The 18,102-nt window shown below is 41.8% G+C and overlaps 1 protein-coding gene across 1 annotated transcript in view; it reads right to left on the bottom strand.

Annotated features, from left to right (window-relative positions):
• rev3l (REV3 like, DNA directed polymerase zeta catalytic subunit) overlaps window positions 1-13,917 on the bottom strand; it is a 65,711-nt gene extending 51,794 nt beyond the window's left edge. The window contains 1 exon segment of the mRNA XM_051072055.1: window positions 13,228-13,917. Within this exon segment, the coding sequence (XP_050928012.1) occupies window positions 13,228-13,366 (139 nt within the window). The 5' untranslated portion in view covers window positions 13,367-13,917.
• Window positions 13,918-18,102: the final 4,185 nt, after the last annotated feature.

The raw sequence follows: 18,102 nt of genomic DNA, 5'->3' as shown, positions 1-18,102 counted from the left end.
CAAGGAGAGAAATTCATTCAAATTCAGTCAAAACAGCATACTTGGTGGGAAGCAGCTGTAATGTGCCAGGTATAAAGTTACTAGTTATGTAATCTCATCTTGTCCTGCATTCAATTTTGCCAACATTTTGGAAATCCATTTAAAATTTGTGCAACACTTGAAGGGAAACAGCTGCAGAGCTAAGAGACAGGAAAGGTCTGTATAGAGAGACAAAATTGGCTTTTACTACAGTGTAGACTGAAACAGAAGAGAGAGACACAAAGAAGCAGAGAGAATGACAGAAGACAAACTGAACAGAGGAAGAGAAACAAACCGAGAGTCTGGGCCACAGGGAGAGGGAGCAATCAGAGAGAGGCATTGTGAGAAAAGAGCAGTTCATCCAGTGAGAGTGTAATTAGCAGGCTGAGACTTTACAGGAAGAACCCTGTGAACTAGGACACTATATTCCCATATAACCTCAGCTGACCTTCTCCTCAGAGCAGAAAGGGAGGGAGTGAAAAAAGCAGGACTGAGACTTCTGTGCAGAAATATGGGGAGCATCAGCGTAGGCCATGTAGGCCAAACACAGCCTGTGGGCAGCAGCAGAGCAGGGCCAGGAGAGGAGGCACACACTGGTGGAAGCCTGAATCCTACAGCAAAGTATGAAGAGGAGGAGGAAGAAATTACAACAACAAGAGTGAGGAGGAGACAGCAGTGCGGATAGAGGAGGATAGAGGAAGGAGGAGGACGAGGAGGAGCCTAATCCAATCAGACTGCACCAACATGAAATGTGAAAAAAATGAAAACAACCCTCTATAAAAGTGAAGGGGAGTGAAATCCAATTTTGCTCCCTAAAAGAGCATTAAAGGATAGGTTAAGGATTTTTCAGATCTGTCTTAAACCAATACTGATGTGCCCGTATGTACGTGAGAGTAAGTCTTGGTCACTGGTCCATGCAAATGCACTCTAACGTTCAGCTGTATCTTCAGCAGTCCCACTAAATGAAGTCAAGTCTGTATCTTTCAAAGTTACAGTCCACAGTGAATTTGATGTCAGATCAGTCTCTCATCTCATTAACACCTCCTATAGAGATTTTTCCATGCAATGACAAATGAATTATGAAACAAATTATATATGAAGCCAGAAACAGTGAGCTTTTTATTTTTTCTTGTAATATTTGGTATTAGAGGCTAGAGACGAGATGATATATGATTTTATCACCCATCGCAATAAAAAACACTCACAATAAGTTGACTGCAGTGACCTTTCATCATCAGGATAATCATGTATAGGGATAATCATTAATATCCTGACAAGTGAAAGAGAAAGCTGTCTGGCTTGCCAACATACAATATAGATTTATTTTGAATTGTCACAAGAGGGAGCTGCACCTTTCCAGTCATTCCAAAATGCTCAGCCTGTCACCATGGCTTAAGGCTCGGTTTGCTTTCAGTATTCCCTGCAAAAGAAAGTGAAACTGGATATGGGGAAATATTATGGATTCCAAAACATAGAACTCCAGGTAAAATTAAGTTCAGGTTCAGTTATACTAACATTTATGTTTATCTAAATGTTTGTTATGTTATGATGCCACTGTGTGTTGTGAATGTTATATAACGTTTTGGTCATCGCTGAATTGAGCTAAGGTTAGCCAGGTAATGTTAGCTATGTAGCTTAACAGTAAATAGCTCTGCTGTCTCGGGCTGAGGTCTCCAGTGAACTGACCACAGTTTTTCCTTTAACGTTAACCATAACATTAACTTGGCCACAGCCAACAAGGAACTGTTCAAATCAATCAGAATTTTATTTATTTGACAGAAAATCCATCTTCTCATTTAACGTAGCCTATTGTAAGACCAGTTGCTATTTTTATTTATTTTTTCATTACTTTTGCTAGGGCACCTCATGTCAAAAGTAAAAAACGATGTGTACCAAAATATGATGAAAAGTGATTTCAGTGTGTTTTGGAGCTATTCCAAGAGTTTAAAGCATATTTTCATGATTATCACAATAATATCGGTAATCACAATTATTTGGCCAGGATATTCATCACATGAAATTTTCATATTATCCCACACCTATTAGAGGCAGACATAGCTCAATAAAGCATCTCTCTCTCTCTCAGACTGCAGTTCAGTTCCTTTGTTACTGTAGATTCATATCTGGTGGACTGGCAAATCTATTGTGGAACGCCTCACGAGAGGGAGAAGTGAAAGAAAAGGAAAAGGATGATGGGACAGCAGACGCCAAAAGAAACAAAAGGCATACAAGGAGAGAGATATCCATGTAAGAGAAATCATAAGTCTGGACAAGCCTTCAAAGCCTGGCATGAACTGCAGGGAGATGCCACAGATTTCATAATGAGTGTGAGGGGAACAGGTTTGAGCCAAGTGGTTGCCTCAGTGCTAGAAGATGTGTGTATGCAAGCGTGCATCCGGACTTGCTCCCTGATAAGGCCCAGCAATTTCTCACCAGACAACAGAAGAGATTTCCAAGCACCGCCTATCCTCCCCTTCTCAGCCTGGACAAAATTTGATATTCACAGTGTGTCTCACTCTCTACCACACATCACGGGAAGTAGCATGACTGGTGCACTGGATGATCGAGAAACACACACACACCTCTAATGCACAGAGATGAAGAAACAGATAATAATTGCAGCTGAGATATTGCTATGACTGGAAGCACATTACAGTCACAGAACAGAGAGTGGATACAAAAAGAACAGAGCAGGTCTAAGTAGGGCTGGGCAATAAAATGATCTCTATCTGGGATCGCAATAAAATGTATATCACATAAGACAATAAGGTTAGGGCATTTTTATTCTATTTGGAGATTTCATTCTAACAGCCTACTAGAAGGCAGGCATTAACGTGACAACAGCCAATGAAGCAGCAATTTTTGGCTTAAATGTCAAAGTACACTCCTAATTCCTGTTGCAAGCCATTATTGGTAAGAAAAGTAGGAAATCTGAGTGAAACCAGTGAGAGGCACAAAAGTGGGAGTGAAGAACTAACATTATCCTCTGAACAGTAAATTGTTGACAAGAAAGGTAACACCATGTCAATTATATGGAAGTGGTTTGGTTATCCTGAAAGGGGCAGTGTGTTGGATTCAGCAGCATCTAGTGGTGAGAACGACAACTGCAGCCAACTAAATACCTGTTCAACCACGTTGGAGAGTCTATGGTCGCCGTCAGGGCAGAAAACAGATGACGAGCCTTTCCCGTTTTTCATTTTGGAATAAGAAACCAATAAGAAACAAGCCATTTACTGATTTCCATTTTGGAACAATGAAACTGGAAAACAAAGAACGACTACTACTACTACATTGGCTGCGAATAAAACTGATCTTAGCTAGCTATTTTTGCTATTTCTGGGCAGCACAGAAAAGGACAGCCGAAACACGAAGATGTGGCCTCATAGCAGGGTGTTTCTTGCTAATCTATTTTCACCTTAGCTGGGACAAGATAGCTAGCTAAGGCCAACTTTATTTGCTTTAGCTGGGCGAAGATAGCGATCTCCCAAAAATGTACAATTGGTGGCCTGTTAAGCAGCAACAACAACAACCAGCCTGCCATCTATCTGCAGAGACTCAAGTGCAGTCAAATAAAAAAAACAAACACACACTCGCACAAGCTATTTTTAGAACTGGGCTTCCAGAATTTCCCTCCTAACCCCCTGTTAATAAGCCTGCCCTCAAAATGACTGTACACAGCTATGGAAAGAAAGATAGACTAATGCTCTTAAAAGCATTAGTCTATCTAAGCAAGACTTTTCACAGGTACAGACTGACTTTAAGCAAATATGCTCTGCAAATAAATCTATACAGATCTAGTAAAATCTTGAGCTTATGAAAGACCAAAGTATAATTGCTGTATGGTATTGAGATTTGAGATGTGATTAACAGTTTCTAATGACTAATTGGCCCTCCATAAGAAGAGAACAAAATAATGGACTGACTAAAATCAGCAGTCACCAGAGACCTTAAAGTTGTACTTGAATGTGCAAAAGTGCAAAGTCCCACATATTGTGTCCAAGGTCACTATTGGTATTTTGAAATTTGACCTCAGCTGGGGGGGCTACTGGATGAAAGGGCATGTGTCACTGTCCACAGGTGTGTGTCCACAGGCAGAAGGTTTTGCGCTGGCAGCATATGTTCACCATTGACATGCTCAGTGTCTTTGGCACAAGAACAGCCTAAATGTACAGCTTTTTTTCCCCACTGTACTCACTGTCTTGGTTGACGTTAGCTTTGCATTTTTACTAGCGTCACCCAGCTCTTAGCCACTGGCTGTGTCTGAAATTCCTTTTCAACATGTTATTTATTATGCTGAAACACTACAGACAGATTAAAGTACCGAAAAGAGGTACCATTGGGTACTGGTACCTGGTGTTGGTACCATAACAGTTCCAATGTGAACAGTACCCAACCTTAGTCTGTACATGCGCAAAGATACACATACACACACACACACACACACACACACACACACACACACACACACACACACACACACAGGCCTCATCCATGCTGAATGGCACAGCATGGCAAGTTCAAAGCATTCTGCTCCCTGTAGCTGTAATTCAAGGTTTCCTCAGCCTGCCAAATTCTTTCATTCTTTTTAAACAAGGTCTTAATCTGCCTTGAAACACTGCAGAGTTCTCCTGCAGCAGTGCCAGGGGCCCCGGGGGAACACAGAGTGGGAAGTCTCCCTCTCTCACAGGCTGGGCAGACAAAGCAGGGCCCCTCCTCTCTTTCTCTGTGGGAACAATGGTGCAGGAGGAGAGAGGAAGAGCCCGACACTGAGGAGAGGACCTGAAATGACCCAACACCACGTGCCAATGCAGGCCCTCTCTTCAGACCACACAGAACCACATTACAGAAACCTGCTTTGGAAAAAACGATGTGCTGCCAGAATATACGACTTTACAAGCACCAGCCAACAGCAGCCCACACTGGGCCCCTGCATTAGGAGGCACTTCACATCAAACACTGGCATTTTAATACAGCTGCATCAAAAGACAGAATACTTCCTGTTATCCCCCCTCACTCCCCCCTCACCAATGGGCATCCATCTCACCATGGAGATGAACTAAATTACATTACCTCATTGGCAAAGTCATCTGGCATGCAGCTACCAGAGAGCAACAACAACTCCTTGGCTCCAACTCCAGCCTTGCCGTATCACAACCTGTATGCCCCAGTCTCTTACAATACACTCAGGGCAGGAATACAAAAATGTGATTAAAACACAAGCCTGTTACTGTATCTGGTTACATCTGTACAGACAGGAAATGGAAAGTGAAATAGACACAAAGACACTGTCATACTAGTTATCTTAAAAACGCTCAGGGATTAATATAATGCAGAGGTCTCTGAGTTAAATAGTCAGTGACTTGAGTGTTTTGGTTTGATGTTAGGAACTCACCATAAACTCCAACAAAGAATTATACTATATATACTACAAACCTCAAAGCATGTGTTGGACAAGATTAACCCTTTGTCTTACAGAAAAGATGCAACTAACTGACCAAGCCAAACACACTGACAGTATAACTCATCACAGTGCAGATGCATTGACTGTTCTGGTTGCTATGCTGGAAGACAGATCAACTGCAAATATTCACTGTCCAGGATAAGCAATGTGTGTATCCCATATGTGTATGTGTTAGCTGGAGGGGCAGCAGGGTTCACTGGTTACTTGAATGAGAGAGGGTGGGACATTCCACCCCCTCCCAACAACTCCATCACACTGATGTAACCAGAGGAGGGCACACTCTGGACTGAAAAATATGTCAAATGGACAGCAGATCTATGGTCTCCTGGGGGGGGGGGGGGGGGTCTAGTTGTTCCTATTTATCGCATAATAATGCCATGTACAGTCTGGTGACAGCAATGAACGTGACAAATGGTATACAGTGCACATTTTCTGCTTTCATCTGTTTGTTACTTATAGCAATAAGAAAGTCGTTGAGGACTGAACAGCTGGACATTTTCACAGTGCTTACTGTCCCACTGCTGTAGTGTCCATGGGCAAGACACTGAATAGACGTGGCAGTTCTACAGGTGTTAGTGTAAATTCACCTGTCCCACTTGACTCAGTGTGAATCAAGGTGACAGGAAATACATTATCAGGACTGTTGCTGTGTCAGGCCAGCACCCTCGACAGTGACGCCATAAGATACCCAATGAGGAGCCACAGGGAGCTATTGTAGCCATCAATCAGACTGCATGGGCCGCAGCAGCAAGGGCACTGAGGTAGCTGCTGTAGATATACAGCTCCTTCCAGACAAAAGGAAATCACTGCCAGATACCACTTCATAATTCCAACTGTGTGAGATGTAAAGTTTTACAAATCAAAATAATACACAGGGTCGACATGTATCAGTATCAGTATCATACCATGTATAATGAAGAAAATTGATTTGAGAGTATCTAATTTATGCTGGTATGGTTGTGATGTAGAGGAAAAACTGATGCAGCTACTGTGGCATCATCCACTGCTTAAAAGATTTCGGGCCCTTTTGCACAAGTAAAGTAAGTCCCTGTGGAGTTGAACTACGTGGACTATCTGCTCCACAAGCGTTGACCGTGCATTCTCCTGAAAAGTAAAATGGATGCTCATATTGTTTTCGGCATGTATGTATTCCACGTCCTTTGTCCTATTCTTGTTATAGATAATGGGAAAGCCAGTCCAAAGAAATGTGTTTATAATTGTTTTTCCAGTCCACAGATTCAGCTGATCTGATGTGAGGGGGGAGATTGTTCCAGAGTCTGGGTGCGAGGAACGCAAAAGAACAGTCGCCTTTGGTTTTAAGCTTGGTGTGAGGAATAACCAGAAGGTTCTGATTAGATGACCTAAGAGGCTGGTTAGTGGTGTAAGGTGTCTGTAATTCAGTAATGTAGGTTGGGGCTAAGCCATGTAGTGCCTTATGAGCGATTAAAATAATGACTCTCTGCCTCTCTGTACTGGCAACCAGTACAGGCTAAAGTTGGAGTAATGTGGGATCGCTGACCAGTCCTGTTTAATAGCCTAGCTGCTGCATTTTGAATGAGCTGAAGACATGCAAGGGTAGACTGGTTAAATACTTGCACAGTGAGAGGTGTAGAAGTGTGTGCGTGCCCATGTTGGGTGCCCATGTTGTCCACATACAGCGTGAGAGACTCTCAGTAGCTAACTAAGCAACGATCCAGCTTTTTCTCTCCTAACATTAATACTGGTACCTTAACTCATTGTATCAGTCGATACAGAGTAACCAGTAACAGAAGGGAGATTGCTGTGGCATGAAAAGCTGAGCTGGTGGCCCACACTAACTGAAAGAATGTAGCCGATGGCAAAAATATTGAATTTGATAACAACTTCGATAAAGAAACATCATGGCTGAAAACTGGTCAGCTTTATGAAAATAATGAGAAGAATATGGAATTGAGAAGAATATGTATTAGACTGACGCATACTTGGGGTTGGTGCTGCAACCCCACGAGGATGACCCAGCTTCCTTCATTTTGGACTTTCCAGCTCTCCAGTCCAGATAGATTTGAATTGGTCACCTGTAAATCTGGTTTTCAAATCTCACCAAACTTGTACTTTGTGTGGATATGCTTTGCTCCTTGGCCGAGAAGATTCTGTTAAAATTCATCCTTTTTCAGTCAGAAATTATGCTCTTATAAATGCAGAGTCAATGACTATGGTATATATACACTGTATATATGTAATCCTAACTGACAATATGTCCTCTAGATGGAGCAACTCAAGTTATTTTTTCATGAGTAGAAGCTCAGTGTCCCCGCACCCAAAATTCTGTAAAACGTGCTTTGACTGAACTGCAAGAGCCTTGAAAAGAAGCTGGGTCTCAATCTGTGGTCTCAAAAAACATCACAGACTGAGGATTTGTGTGGAGCAGTGTTCAGTCTCTTTTTGTTTTAATCAATATGGCTCTACTGTCCTCTGATAAACCTGCAGGAAGTTCATGCGACACTAATTAGACAGTCCCAGACTAGAAAACTGGACAAAAGACTGAAAATCAAATCTAGAGATACTATATCAACAGACATCTCTCTCAATTCCAAAGTAAGAAGAAAGACGTAGTTACAGGATGATAACTGAACCCAGGTAAGCTACAGAAAGAGAGGTAAATAAACAGGAAATAAACAGTTAAGGGGACAACAACCTTTCAGTCTAATGAGCCAAAGAGTCTGTTCAAATCCACCTTTTATTCTACTAATGAATCCAGAAGGAATTCTGTCACATGGCATTAGGGGTTCCCCCTGTACAGAGCTAAACCAGGGGTGGAGGTCAGTTTTATTTCTTGCTGTGCCTCACGTCTTGGCCCCCTAATTCAGGTCAATTTGTCATGCACTCCCTCCTCTTCTGCTCTCACAAACACACTCAAGTGCATGTCTAAGCAAGGAACCAAAACAGTGTGCCTCAGAGTTTTCCATAAGCAACAGATGTTAAAACATTTTCAGATTACTCTCTTACTGTTTCAAGTCACCCTCACTTTTTATAACCTTATCACTATAGTCTCTTAATTGGATGAAGCATGTTTGTCATTGGATGTCTGCATCTTAAGTTATCAGAGAAACAAGCTGAGCAAACAGCCCCTCTCACAGCCCCTCCTGACCTCTGTGTCCACCCAAGAACATCACAGAGAAACAGATTCTTTTCAGTGTTTTTACCAGTTGTAATCACTGTTTGTTTTCGGAGGAGGACACCTCTACAGATAATTTGATTCCCCATAAAACCCCCCTGAACTCTGAAGGAACACTGAAGGAATTTTAACCTATGAATAGAACACAACATAAATGCAATTCACTCACAGGTGGACATTGTACACACTGTTGGAAAACCCTGGAGCTTCCTGTTGTCACGGGGGCCCTGGGCCTGAGCTTGTGAGTATCAAGGGTAGAGATCAACACTGTCAAACTTAAAAAGATTGCAGCTGCCTCAGCACCAATTCTCAGCAGTGTGAGGAGATGCTTGCTGTTTACAACCCTAGGAGGATTTTCAGCCACTGATAATTAATGAGCATAATGCAATACTGATCACAAGTGCAATTTTCACAACAAAGGATTCCTGTTAGTTCCTCCTTTAAGGAGACCTATTTTTCCTTATTTTCTGTCTACATATAATGTTAAAATGTTGGATATCAATATTAAACATTGGCAAAGTTTCAAATAATGAGATAAACATATATGAATGTAATCCCTGTGAGACAAAAGCTCAGGGTCAGACTGTTCTGTTTCAATCTTTTTTTCCTACTTTCACGACGAGCTAACGTCAGGTTTGTCACAGACTTCTTTACATGATCCACTCCAAGTTTGTTCTCCCAAAGCAGTCTGAGTTATATTACAGGCATTTAATGTATACCAGCAAACAAATAACCAACAGGGCATGTTTACTGCAATGTTGCTTGGTGACAACAAAATAACATTTCATAGTTCACTTGGTATTTCCTGACAGCAGTTGTTTTCCACTTAAGTAAGAATTTCAGTGCATGTTCCACATGATCTGGGCTTGGATGTGTATGGGTGGATTTTAGAAGATTTACTTTTTTTATTTACTGGTTACATAGTTTAACAGTTGACTTTCAGTGCTTTCACACCATTAAGAGGATGAGGCAGTGCTTACAAGCACGGGATGTGCTGCCCCTTGGCAGGCTTCTGGAAATGTGGCCAATCACAAGAAAGTGGGCTCTTGAGAAGGCTTCTTCAGGAGGACTGAGCTGATACTGCCTATTTCAGTCAGGGGCTCAACTGAGAGGCTGCATAACAGGCAGTTTGACATACATAAGTAATAACTTTTTGAAACTGTAAATCATACAAAGCTACTCCAGGGGAGTACTTCAATATCAATATAGAACTGGAAATGAGCTACTTCAGAGACGGGCATGCACATACAGGATGAGTGCAAAAGGGGCAGGCCAGGCACTGAATGTTAACAAAGAAAAGGGAGGGGAAAAAGCAGGAAGCGTGGCATCGAATTACAAAGGGCTGATTGGTGGGAGTGTGCATGCCTTAGGTCAGGAAAGGACAGGGAATGTGAGGCCTGGGGTAGTGTCCAGAGCCACATGGTGCATGTGCAGATGCACCGCTGACCGCTTACAACAGGGTAAACACAATGATAAGATAAAAGTCGACACACTTTTAGCAAAGCTGCTCATGAACTCCTCCCTTCAGGCCAGACAATACAAATTGCTATGAAGGCTAGAGGAAATGCTAAAAAGTAACTCTTTATGGGTAGGTGTGGCCTGATTCTGAGCAACAGAGAAACAGAGAAAGAAAGAGATCACTGCCTGCTTCAATGTGTTCCAGATGGTGATGTAATTTTATTTCTGGAAACACAGAGCCGACTCTGACTCTCGCCACAAGTGATACGTAAACTGAGCAAAAAAAAAGAGTGCAAACTGTGCAAATCTACAGGCTTCCACCACAGCACACAAACTACAGACAGGCTATTTTGTCAATACTGTAAAGTAAAACAACACAGTCTCATTCATACCCCACACACACAACAGAGAAACAATGCAAACTACTGTGTATGGCTACATATTTGAGTAAGAATTCAGTCAGTCAAAGATTTTAATACTCCTATCAGACAGGATCAGTGGGTAGGAATTTAGACAGGTTTCAAAAAAAGACCATTGTTATGACAATTATCACACCTGTGGCAGTTCATTCCAGTTCCATTTCCTCTGTATATGTCTTTGTTGCTGTAAACACTTTTAACAGCAGAAAAATTCACATTATATTGGGAAGGTGGCTAGAAGTAGCAGAGGTAATAAGTAACATTAACAATGGCTGCATTCCATGTGGGTGAGCTTCTTCCAAGGTCCTTGTATTGTACTTACTGACACACGTGAAGGGCTTACCTGGACACATACATGAAACTGAAGTTTTGTGTGGAAACTACTGGCTGTGTAACATGGCAAAATCATTTAGTGAGAAACAGCAGATTTATACACAAGGAAATTCAGGTTAAGTCAATTCTCATTAAAGACAAATTCTGCTATTTTTCCCATGATTGTTCCATTTCTATGACTATAGGTCATGCTAACTGTGTACTGTTGAAGAGATCTGGGCAACAACTACCAAAACTAGGTATATGTGGGCAAATATCAGGCATCTTCAAGATTATCTTACATGAATAATTTCAAATGCTTGTCTCAAAGTCTAAAAAAAATATAAAATAAAATAAAAATCAGTCTAAAAGGTAAATCCTGAATATAACCCCTGGATTAGCTATTTTGCTAGATGCATATAAATCTACTTACAGGGCAACCAGTTATCTTTAGACATTACCCAGCTGAGCTGTATGTGCAAACACAAATGTCCAAATCAGTCAGACTGGACATTAACCGGACTTCCTGCCACCTCCTTGGCCGGCCATTATAATTTCTTACAGCCTAAGGTGATGCTTGAAAACAGACAGTAAAGATATTCAAATTACCATCACTATAACAAAGAAAAGCAGCAAATCCTCACATTTAAGACTGAAACCAGCAAATGGCATTTTTGCTTGACAAAATACTTACATGATTAATCACTTTTCTGCCGATAAATTAAATGATTAATTGACTGTCGACTTACATTTCACCTCAAGGCCAAACATTGTTGATTAACTCAAGAGGAGCTGTCTAACAAATTGAAGAAAATGCACCACTAAGCTCAGCCTTTAACACCGGGCCAGAAAAAGGAAGAAAACGTTTAAGCCATGACATGCCATTATACTTGTCTTATTATGATGCTCACCAAAATCCCAAGCACTTCCTGTCTTGCATCATGATATGAATTTTCAGTATATCAGTATACAAGGCAACTCTAAGCCAAACAGCAATGCTATGTCAATTGGGTTTTCCTGCTTGAAGTGTTGAACTGAATTGATCAGTGTTGATGAACTGCTGCTCAACATACATTCAACAGAAAAACTACCCAGACTGCCTCTGCTGCAGTGTATGTGTGTGCAGCCTCCTCACATCAGCACAACTGCATGCAACTTGCAGGTTTATAACAGAACCAAAGTAGACCTGACACCCTAACCCTGGACCCACTGTCCTTCATTTCTCTAAAGCCTTTAATCCTCACTGAGGTGCGTCCTACTGGGTGCTCCAGGTTACCCTGCCAAGGAGCACTGACACAGTATGGGGAACAAGTTTGACTGCCATTTTTTTTCCCCACTGGAAACGAACCCTGCTTAATATATAAAACAAAGTCAGTGTTTTCACTGTCAAATGGGGTTGAAGAGAGGTTGTGAAAATCACAAGAGGATTTGGCTGGGATGCTAATGCCGTGCCATTGTGCAGGAAATGATTCTATTGTTTTGTAGCATGGGGATTAAGGTACCCAGAGTGCTAGGCTGTAATGGCTTTATTAGAGAGCAGGGGATGTGCCAAAGCTCAGCTGTAAATCTTAACCTCTCTTCTGTACAGTGTGTACGTGTGTACCAATTTAATGATAGCAGGGTCTTGTCAGTAATGTCAATATGCACTGTGAATTTCATTCTTACACAATGTAAGAGTATGTGGCATCATGACTCCCCCATTCTTATTTCCTACTGTCACGAAGGCTCCTGCCTACACTGCACTCTAAAGAGCACATTCTCATTCTCTGCTCCTGATATATTATTTCTTTGGCTGCTGACATTGCTCCAATCACAAAATCTCACTACAGTGATGAAGAAAGTTTCCTTTCATTGTTCTCTCTTTTTTCTTATATTAAGCTACAAAAATGGAAGAAAGCTCAAAGAGGCGGCAGCATTTTGTTATCTAGCCTGTTACCACTCCACAGGTTGCTAAAAGCACAATAAAACCACTATTATGGGAAGTATGCAAGCTGTCCCTGAATGCCACATGTGGCAGGCAGAGGCATGAGTCGAGCCCTTGGAGCCAACGGTGTCCGCCACCACCATGACATGATGGAGCGAGGGAGCGAAAACAAAGCCAAGCCGTGTGAGGAGGGGAAGCAGAGGAGGTCTCCCACCGCTGCAGGCAGCCCGTATGTGAAGCAACAGCGGTGCACGCCGCGCACAGTGTGTCAACACCCTAATCATCTCACTGTCGTAATTTTGCATGCTACACCCGTAATATTTCCTTCTTACAGTACAGTGCGGATGTTGTTTGTGTGCGCGCGTGTTCAAATAGCAGCTACAACCACGTAACATGCAGCGTGGTGCGGTCCAAGAAAGGCAGCCACCGTTACCTTCAACGATAAAGACAGACACCAAAATAAACAGAAGAGTTAACTAACCTGCGGGTGTTGCTCCAAATATTCGCACCACTGGCACTTTCTTCACGTCGCTCTCCCTGAATTCAGAATAACAGACATCCAGGTCTTTAATGGGTCTAGCCAGATAGTAGTCGGCGGTGACGATGCGCACGGCAAACATGACTACCGCGTCCGTCAGAGAGGGACCGACCGACAGAAAATTCAAGAAACTACTGTTAGGAGTCCATAAGATGCGGGGCTCTTGGCGGCCAGTCGATACCAACCGAGGGGAGTGCTGTCACTGGGGGTAAAAGAACGACAAAGCGGCGGGGAAGCCCGGCTGAGTCCCATAAAAACGCGAACAAAGATCCCCGTGGCTTTAGCGCACCCGGAGGTGCCGCCGCAGTTGGACGTTCAACTGCGGAGACCTAAACTCGACGGCGGCGGGTAATTGTCCGACGCTCCGTAGCTGCCGGATCCATGTTGTACTTGTAATTGTGGTTACACAGTCTATGAGCTGCCCCGTAATTTTAGCACTCTCTATGCTGTTTTTGTTTTCAGTCAGGAAGACGTTACCCAGGCTTCCGGTATGCAGCGTTATCTTTCCAAATCACGTCCCAGAACTAGTCCCAGCCAGTCCCGTTTTATCAGACAGCCCCTTAGCTGTGCTCCCTCTTCTTCCATAACAGGCTAGCCCACGTTAGCTAACCTATGACAGACTACAAGTTAGTCAGAATACACACGTTTAGTACGTCCGGCTGCGACTTTCAGAATAAAAGCAGCGCTAAAGACTCATGAGCGCGTTGATGACAAAGCACCAGAGTGATTTATTTTTGAAGGATCACACCTGAGGCCTGTACCACGAATGGAGTTTAACCTACTCTGATTTAACTCGGGGTTACCAAGGAAAGTCTGGGTTGACAAACTCGCGACTGTCTCGAGCTGGTGTTAAACGGTACTACGACGGTGGTTCAGATGTCGGTAAACTGAGTCGGTGTTAACTTAATCGGAGTTAGTGCGCGTGCATAAAACGGACTGCATAAAATCTCTCAGTTGAAGAGCGCACGTTAATTCTGTCGGTTTACGAAGAATTTAAAGAGACTCTAAGGACACAGCTGTCAACAAAGACAGGGAGACGTGTCACATGTTCTCTGGGTTCTTAATCTGTAATATGAGATGTAAGGACACGGAAAATATTCGGATACTTGGATTACAGACAACACGTGGGTCACATGTCTGGAGAATGAGCTGTTACTGTTAATGATGTTCTGGCCTGGAACACTCAGGCTGTATATGTATGAATGTAATGCTGTTGTGTTCAGTATGAACTTCATGTTAACAGTATTTCAGCCTCAGTGGAAACTGAACCTGGATCAATACAAACATTCTATAAAGAGCTACACATTCATATTTCCATCATTAATGCTGCATGTGTTGGTCTGTAGTCTACACTTACAACAGCCTGTCGTATTATATTGTCTTTCAGGACAATAACCCCCCCACCCCCATTTAAAGGAGGGTTAATCCTGAAGTTACCCTGATAAGCCAGTAACCTCGCTTCATAGTACAGGCCTCTGCACCAGAGAAATCTGTGAATGTCCTGTGTGCTATTTTCAAAATATTAGCCCAAAAATCTGAACAGTAAAACGGCCATATTGGTCCGTCCAAGAGTAAAGTTTTAGATTCAATACTTTATTGTCATTTCAACATACAGTGATTAACGGTAATTTGTTTGGTTGAGCTCATATATGAGAACATACAGACTTGAATTAAAAAACCCTCAGGGCTTCAGCTGTGCATCAAAATAATGGCTAGACTTTGCTTTGGACTGGGCCAAAATTAATCTCAATCAGTTTCCACTGAGGAAAGGATTCATGCCATTGTTCTTCCACCACAGGTAATACCTGCAAAGTTCTTGAAACCAGTCTCTTATCCAACCATGATACATTAGATGTACATTTGGGACATTTAGCCATCATTTTCTAAATGCTTAGATGACACTGAAATCTCTCCTCTTGTGTCATATATTTGACTGATGAAAGAGGATTTGAACAGTTTGATCTGAATTTGAGGCAGCCTGCTGGGCACATGAGAAAAAAACGGTGGGATCTTTTTTAGAGAAAAGAGCTTTGGAATTTGTTAGAACAAACATGCTATTAAAATATATGAATATTAGCGCATTATGTGTTCCAGAAAAGTACAAAGTGTTAAGGTCATATGTCACATGAGCAGGTATCGAAACAAATGCCATATTCAGTCATCTTTTACAACATGGAAAGTGGGTTAGAGAAGACCAGGACACCCCTCCTATTGACAGAAGTGTCCATTAAACCTCACTCAGAGCCCAATTATTGTTGTTAGTTATTGTTAGTTACACTTAATATCAGTTTAAACCAGCACATGAAGCTTAAGCTCATACCTAACATACCACTTGTGTAATACGATCTTAGTATTACCATCAAATTTCACTAAAAGTCTAAAATACTTTGTAATCATAATTAATATTGCTAATTTAAAAACAAGTGGTGGGAGATATACTGTATGTCACACCTTTATTTTATGTGGGTATGTGGGTGTATTCTTCAATGATAAGAGTACAGACAGCACTTGAAGCCAACCTCAACCAATGCTGCAACACAACCCACAATTTCAAACTGATACCTTTGGAGGGCTCTTATTTTATAACTGAATGCATTTCAGTTTAGGAACTGGAAATAGGACTATGGAACATTCAGTTATGCTTGACAACCTTTTACCTCATTTGCCATTGCAGCATCAAAACAAGGATCAGATCCACATCAAAGAGCTGGAAAGCATCATTTTCCTCATTAGACGTTTGTGAGGGGTTTGCTGATACATTAGCTTAGAATACATTAAACTAAAAAACATACCACACATGTAAACATCTGTCAAACATCCATCCATTTACATTAAATAATGCCATAAATAAATTACATGTGGTGAGTTTATTAAGAATGATTCTGGTATTGGTAAATGTTTATAGTCAGTATACTAAAACATGACTGTTTTGAAAAGGCATTTAGAGCAAAATGTAGGAATATATAGTGACATAAAACAGAATTTAACAGTTAAATCAATATAGAAATTGACTCACTGAATTCACAGTTTTTTTTTACAGCCAAAGATGAAACAAAAATGTCTCCCAAATATAACCACAATCTTGGCTTTTTTGGCTTTTAGAAATGTAAATGTATATATTTTTTCAGTGAATTTACAGGACCACCTACAAGTGTTTGCCAGGTGATGTGTCTGATATCTTTCTGCCCCCTACACATCTTCAGGGCCATTTGGTATTCCAGTCAGTTTCCTGTAATGGCCTATACGTAGCAGGCATCAGTGGTGGATGTGCTGAGCTCACTGCTTTTTCCTCTCCACTGAAAGAGCCATAACCCTCTCCAAACAGCTGGTTCGGTCCAGTTCATACCAGGGACATTGTCGTCAATGACTCCCCGATGATGAAAAATGTTTCATTAGCATTTTAATCTCGATGGAGATGGAGCCTCTGTCTGCTGTAGTGTGTGCTGACCTTGAGTGAGAGCCTGGCCCTCTTAATGAACCAATCAGCAGGCATCTGCTTACATTTGCCAGCAGCAAGTACAAGGTCTATGTGCATGTATGAGGGACACATTTAACATCAGACTGATCCAGAAATATTATATAAGCCAAATGTAATGCAGTGTTTGGTGGAGCTTTTATCTAAAGTGCCTTACAGTACACTGAGTGCATAGATTTTTAGTATGGATGGCCCCAGTGGGAGCAGGGCCTGGTGAAGTGCCATGTTCTATTCACTCCCATCATGAAAACCCATTTGCTTTTAGGGGTGTGTTCCTCTCTGTCATGGTGATGGAAATGAATGAAAAAAAGAATGTGGCTTAAAGGAACACCATCACCAAAAATTCAAGTCATCAAGTCAACCTCATGCGATTTGATAGAGACAGAGGTAGAACATCAGTCTGATTCTCCATATTTCCCCTGCAGCTGACCTGACTGTTAGACTGAGCATCTTTTTATTCAGACATCACAGGTTCAACCCTCACAGCTGCCTGTGTCAATGTGTCCCATGAACCCTGGACATAGAATTTAAAAATAGAAATGGAAAAACAAAAAAGCAGGGTATAACAGGTCAAGAGCACCACTCATTAGTTATACATCAAGGATGTTTATAGGCCACTTTAATAGCATGTTATCATGAATATAGTGTAGAAGCAGGGTAAAAATCATTAAATGAGCCAGTACAGGGAGGGTGCTGCAGAGAAGATGGATAGGGTATCCAGACCTTGTTGGGGAAATATCTGTGTCTGGTTGCTTTAGACAGACCAGATAAGGAAATAAGTTGAGTGGCACGTAAGTCCTGGAACAATAACAAACACTGGATTTATTGGTGCTGGCAGGGCTTGTGTTTACATAAATCACCCTCATGCTGGAGCTGATAAAAGCCTGGACATCACCACAGTTCCCTTCACACACACTGATGTGAGTAAATCTTTTTTTTTTTTTCAGGTTTGGTAAACAGATTGAACTAGTCTGTCCACACTGACAGCACAAATTATGAAGTTCAGACTTAGCTGTTAGTGGTGTCCTACACAACGCCGGCTTATCAGGGAGTCGGTGTGCAGCATATGGACAGGATGTTTCTGTTCTCAGATGCCCCCATGCCCCATCTACACATCCTTTATCACAATGTTGTTCTCATGACCCTTGGAAACCCATCCTTCTTTAACCACAGTCAAGATGAAAATCATCGCTCAGATGCCCACATCACTTAGTTAAAACAGTAAGTTTAGTCCAAAGTAATACATCACAATATAACATCAGAAATGTAAGAGTATTAGAGTTGTTGCCATGAAAAGGTCTCAAAGGCTGAGAGTGTTTTCATTATGTGTGACATACTGCCAC

Source organism: Lates calcarifer, linkage group LG7_1 (assembly GCF_001640805.2).
Source record: "Lates calcarifer isolate ASB-BC8 linkage group LG7_1, TLL_Latcal_v3, whole genome shotgun sequence".
NCBI classification, from domain to species: domain Eukaryota; kingdom Metazoa; phylum Chordata; class Actinopteri; family Centropomidae; genus Lates; species Lates calcarifer.
Note: the sequence above shows the minus strand (reverse complement) of the source record. Positions and strands in the feature narration are given on the sequence as shown.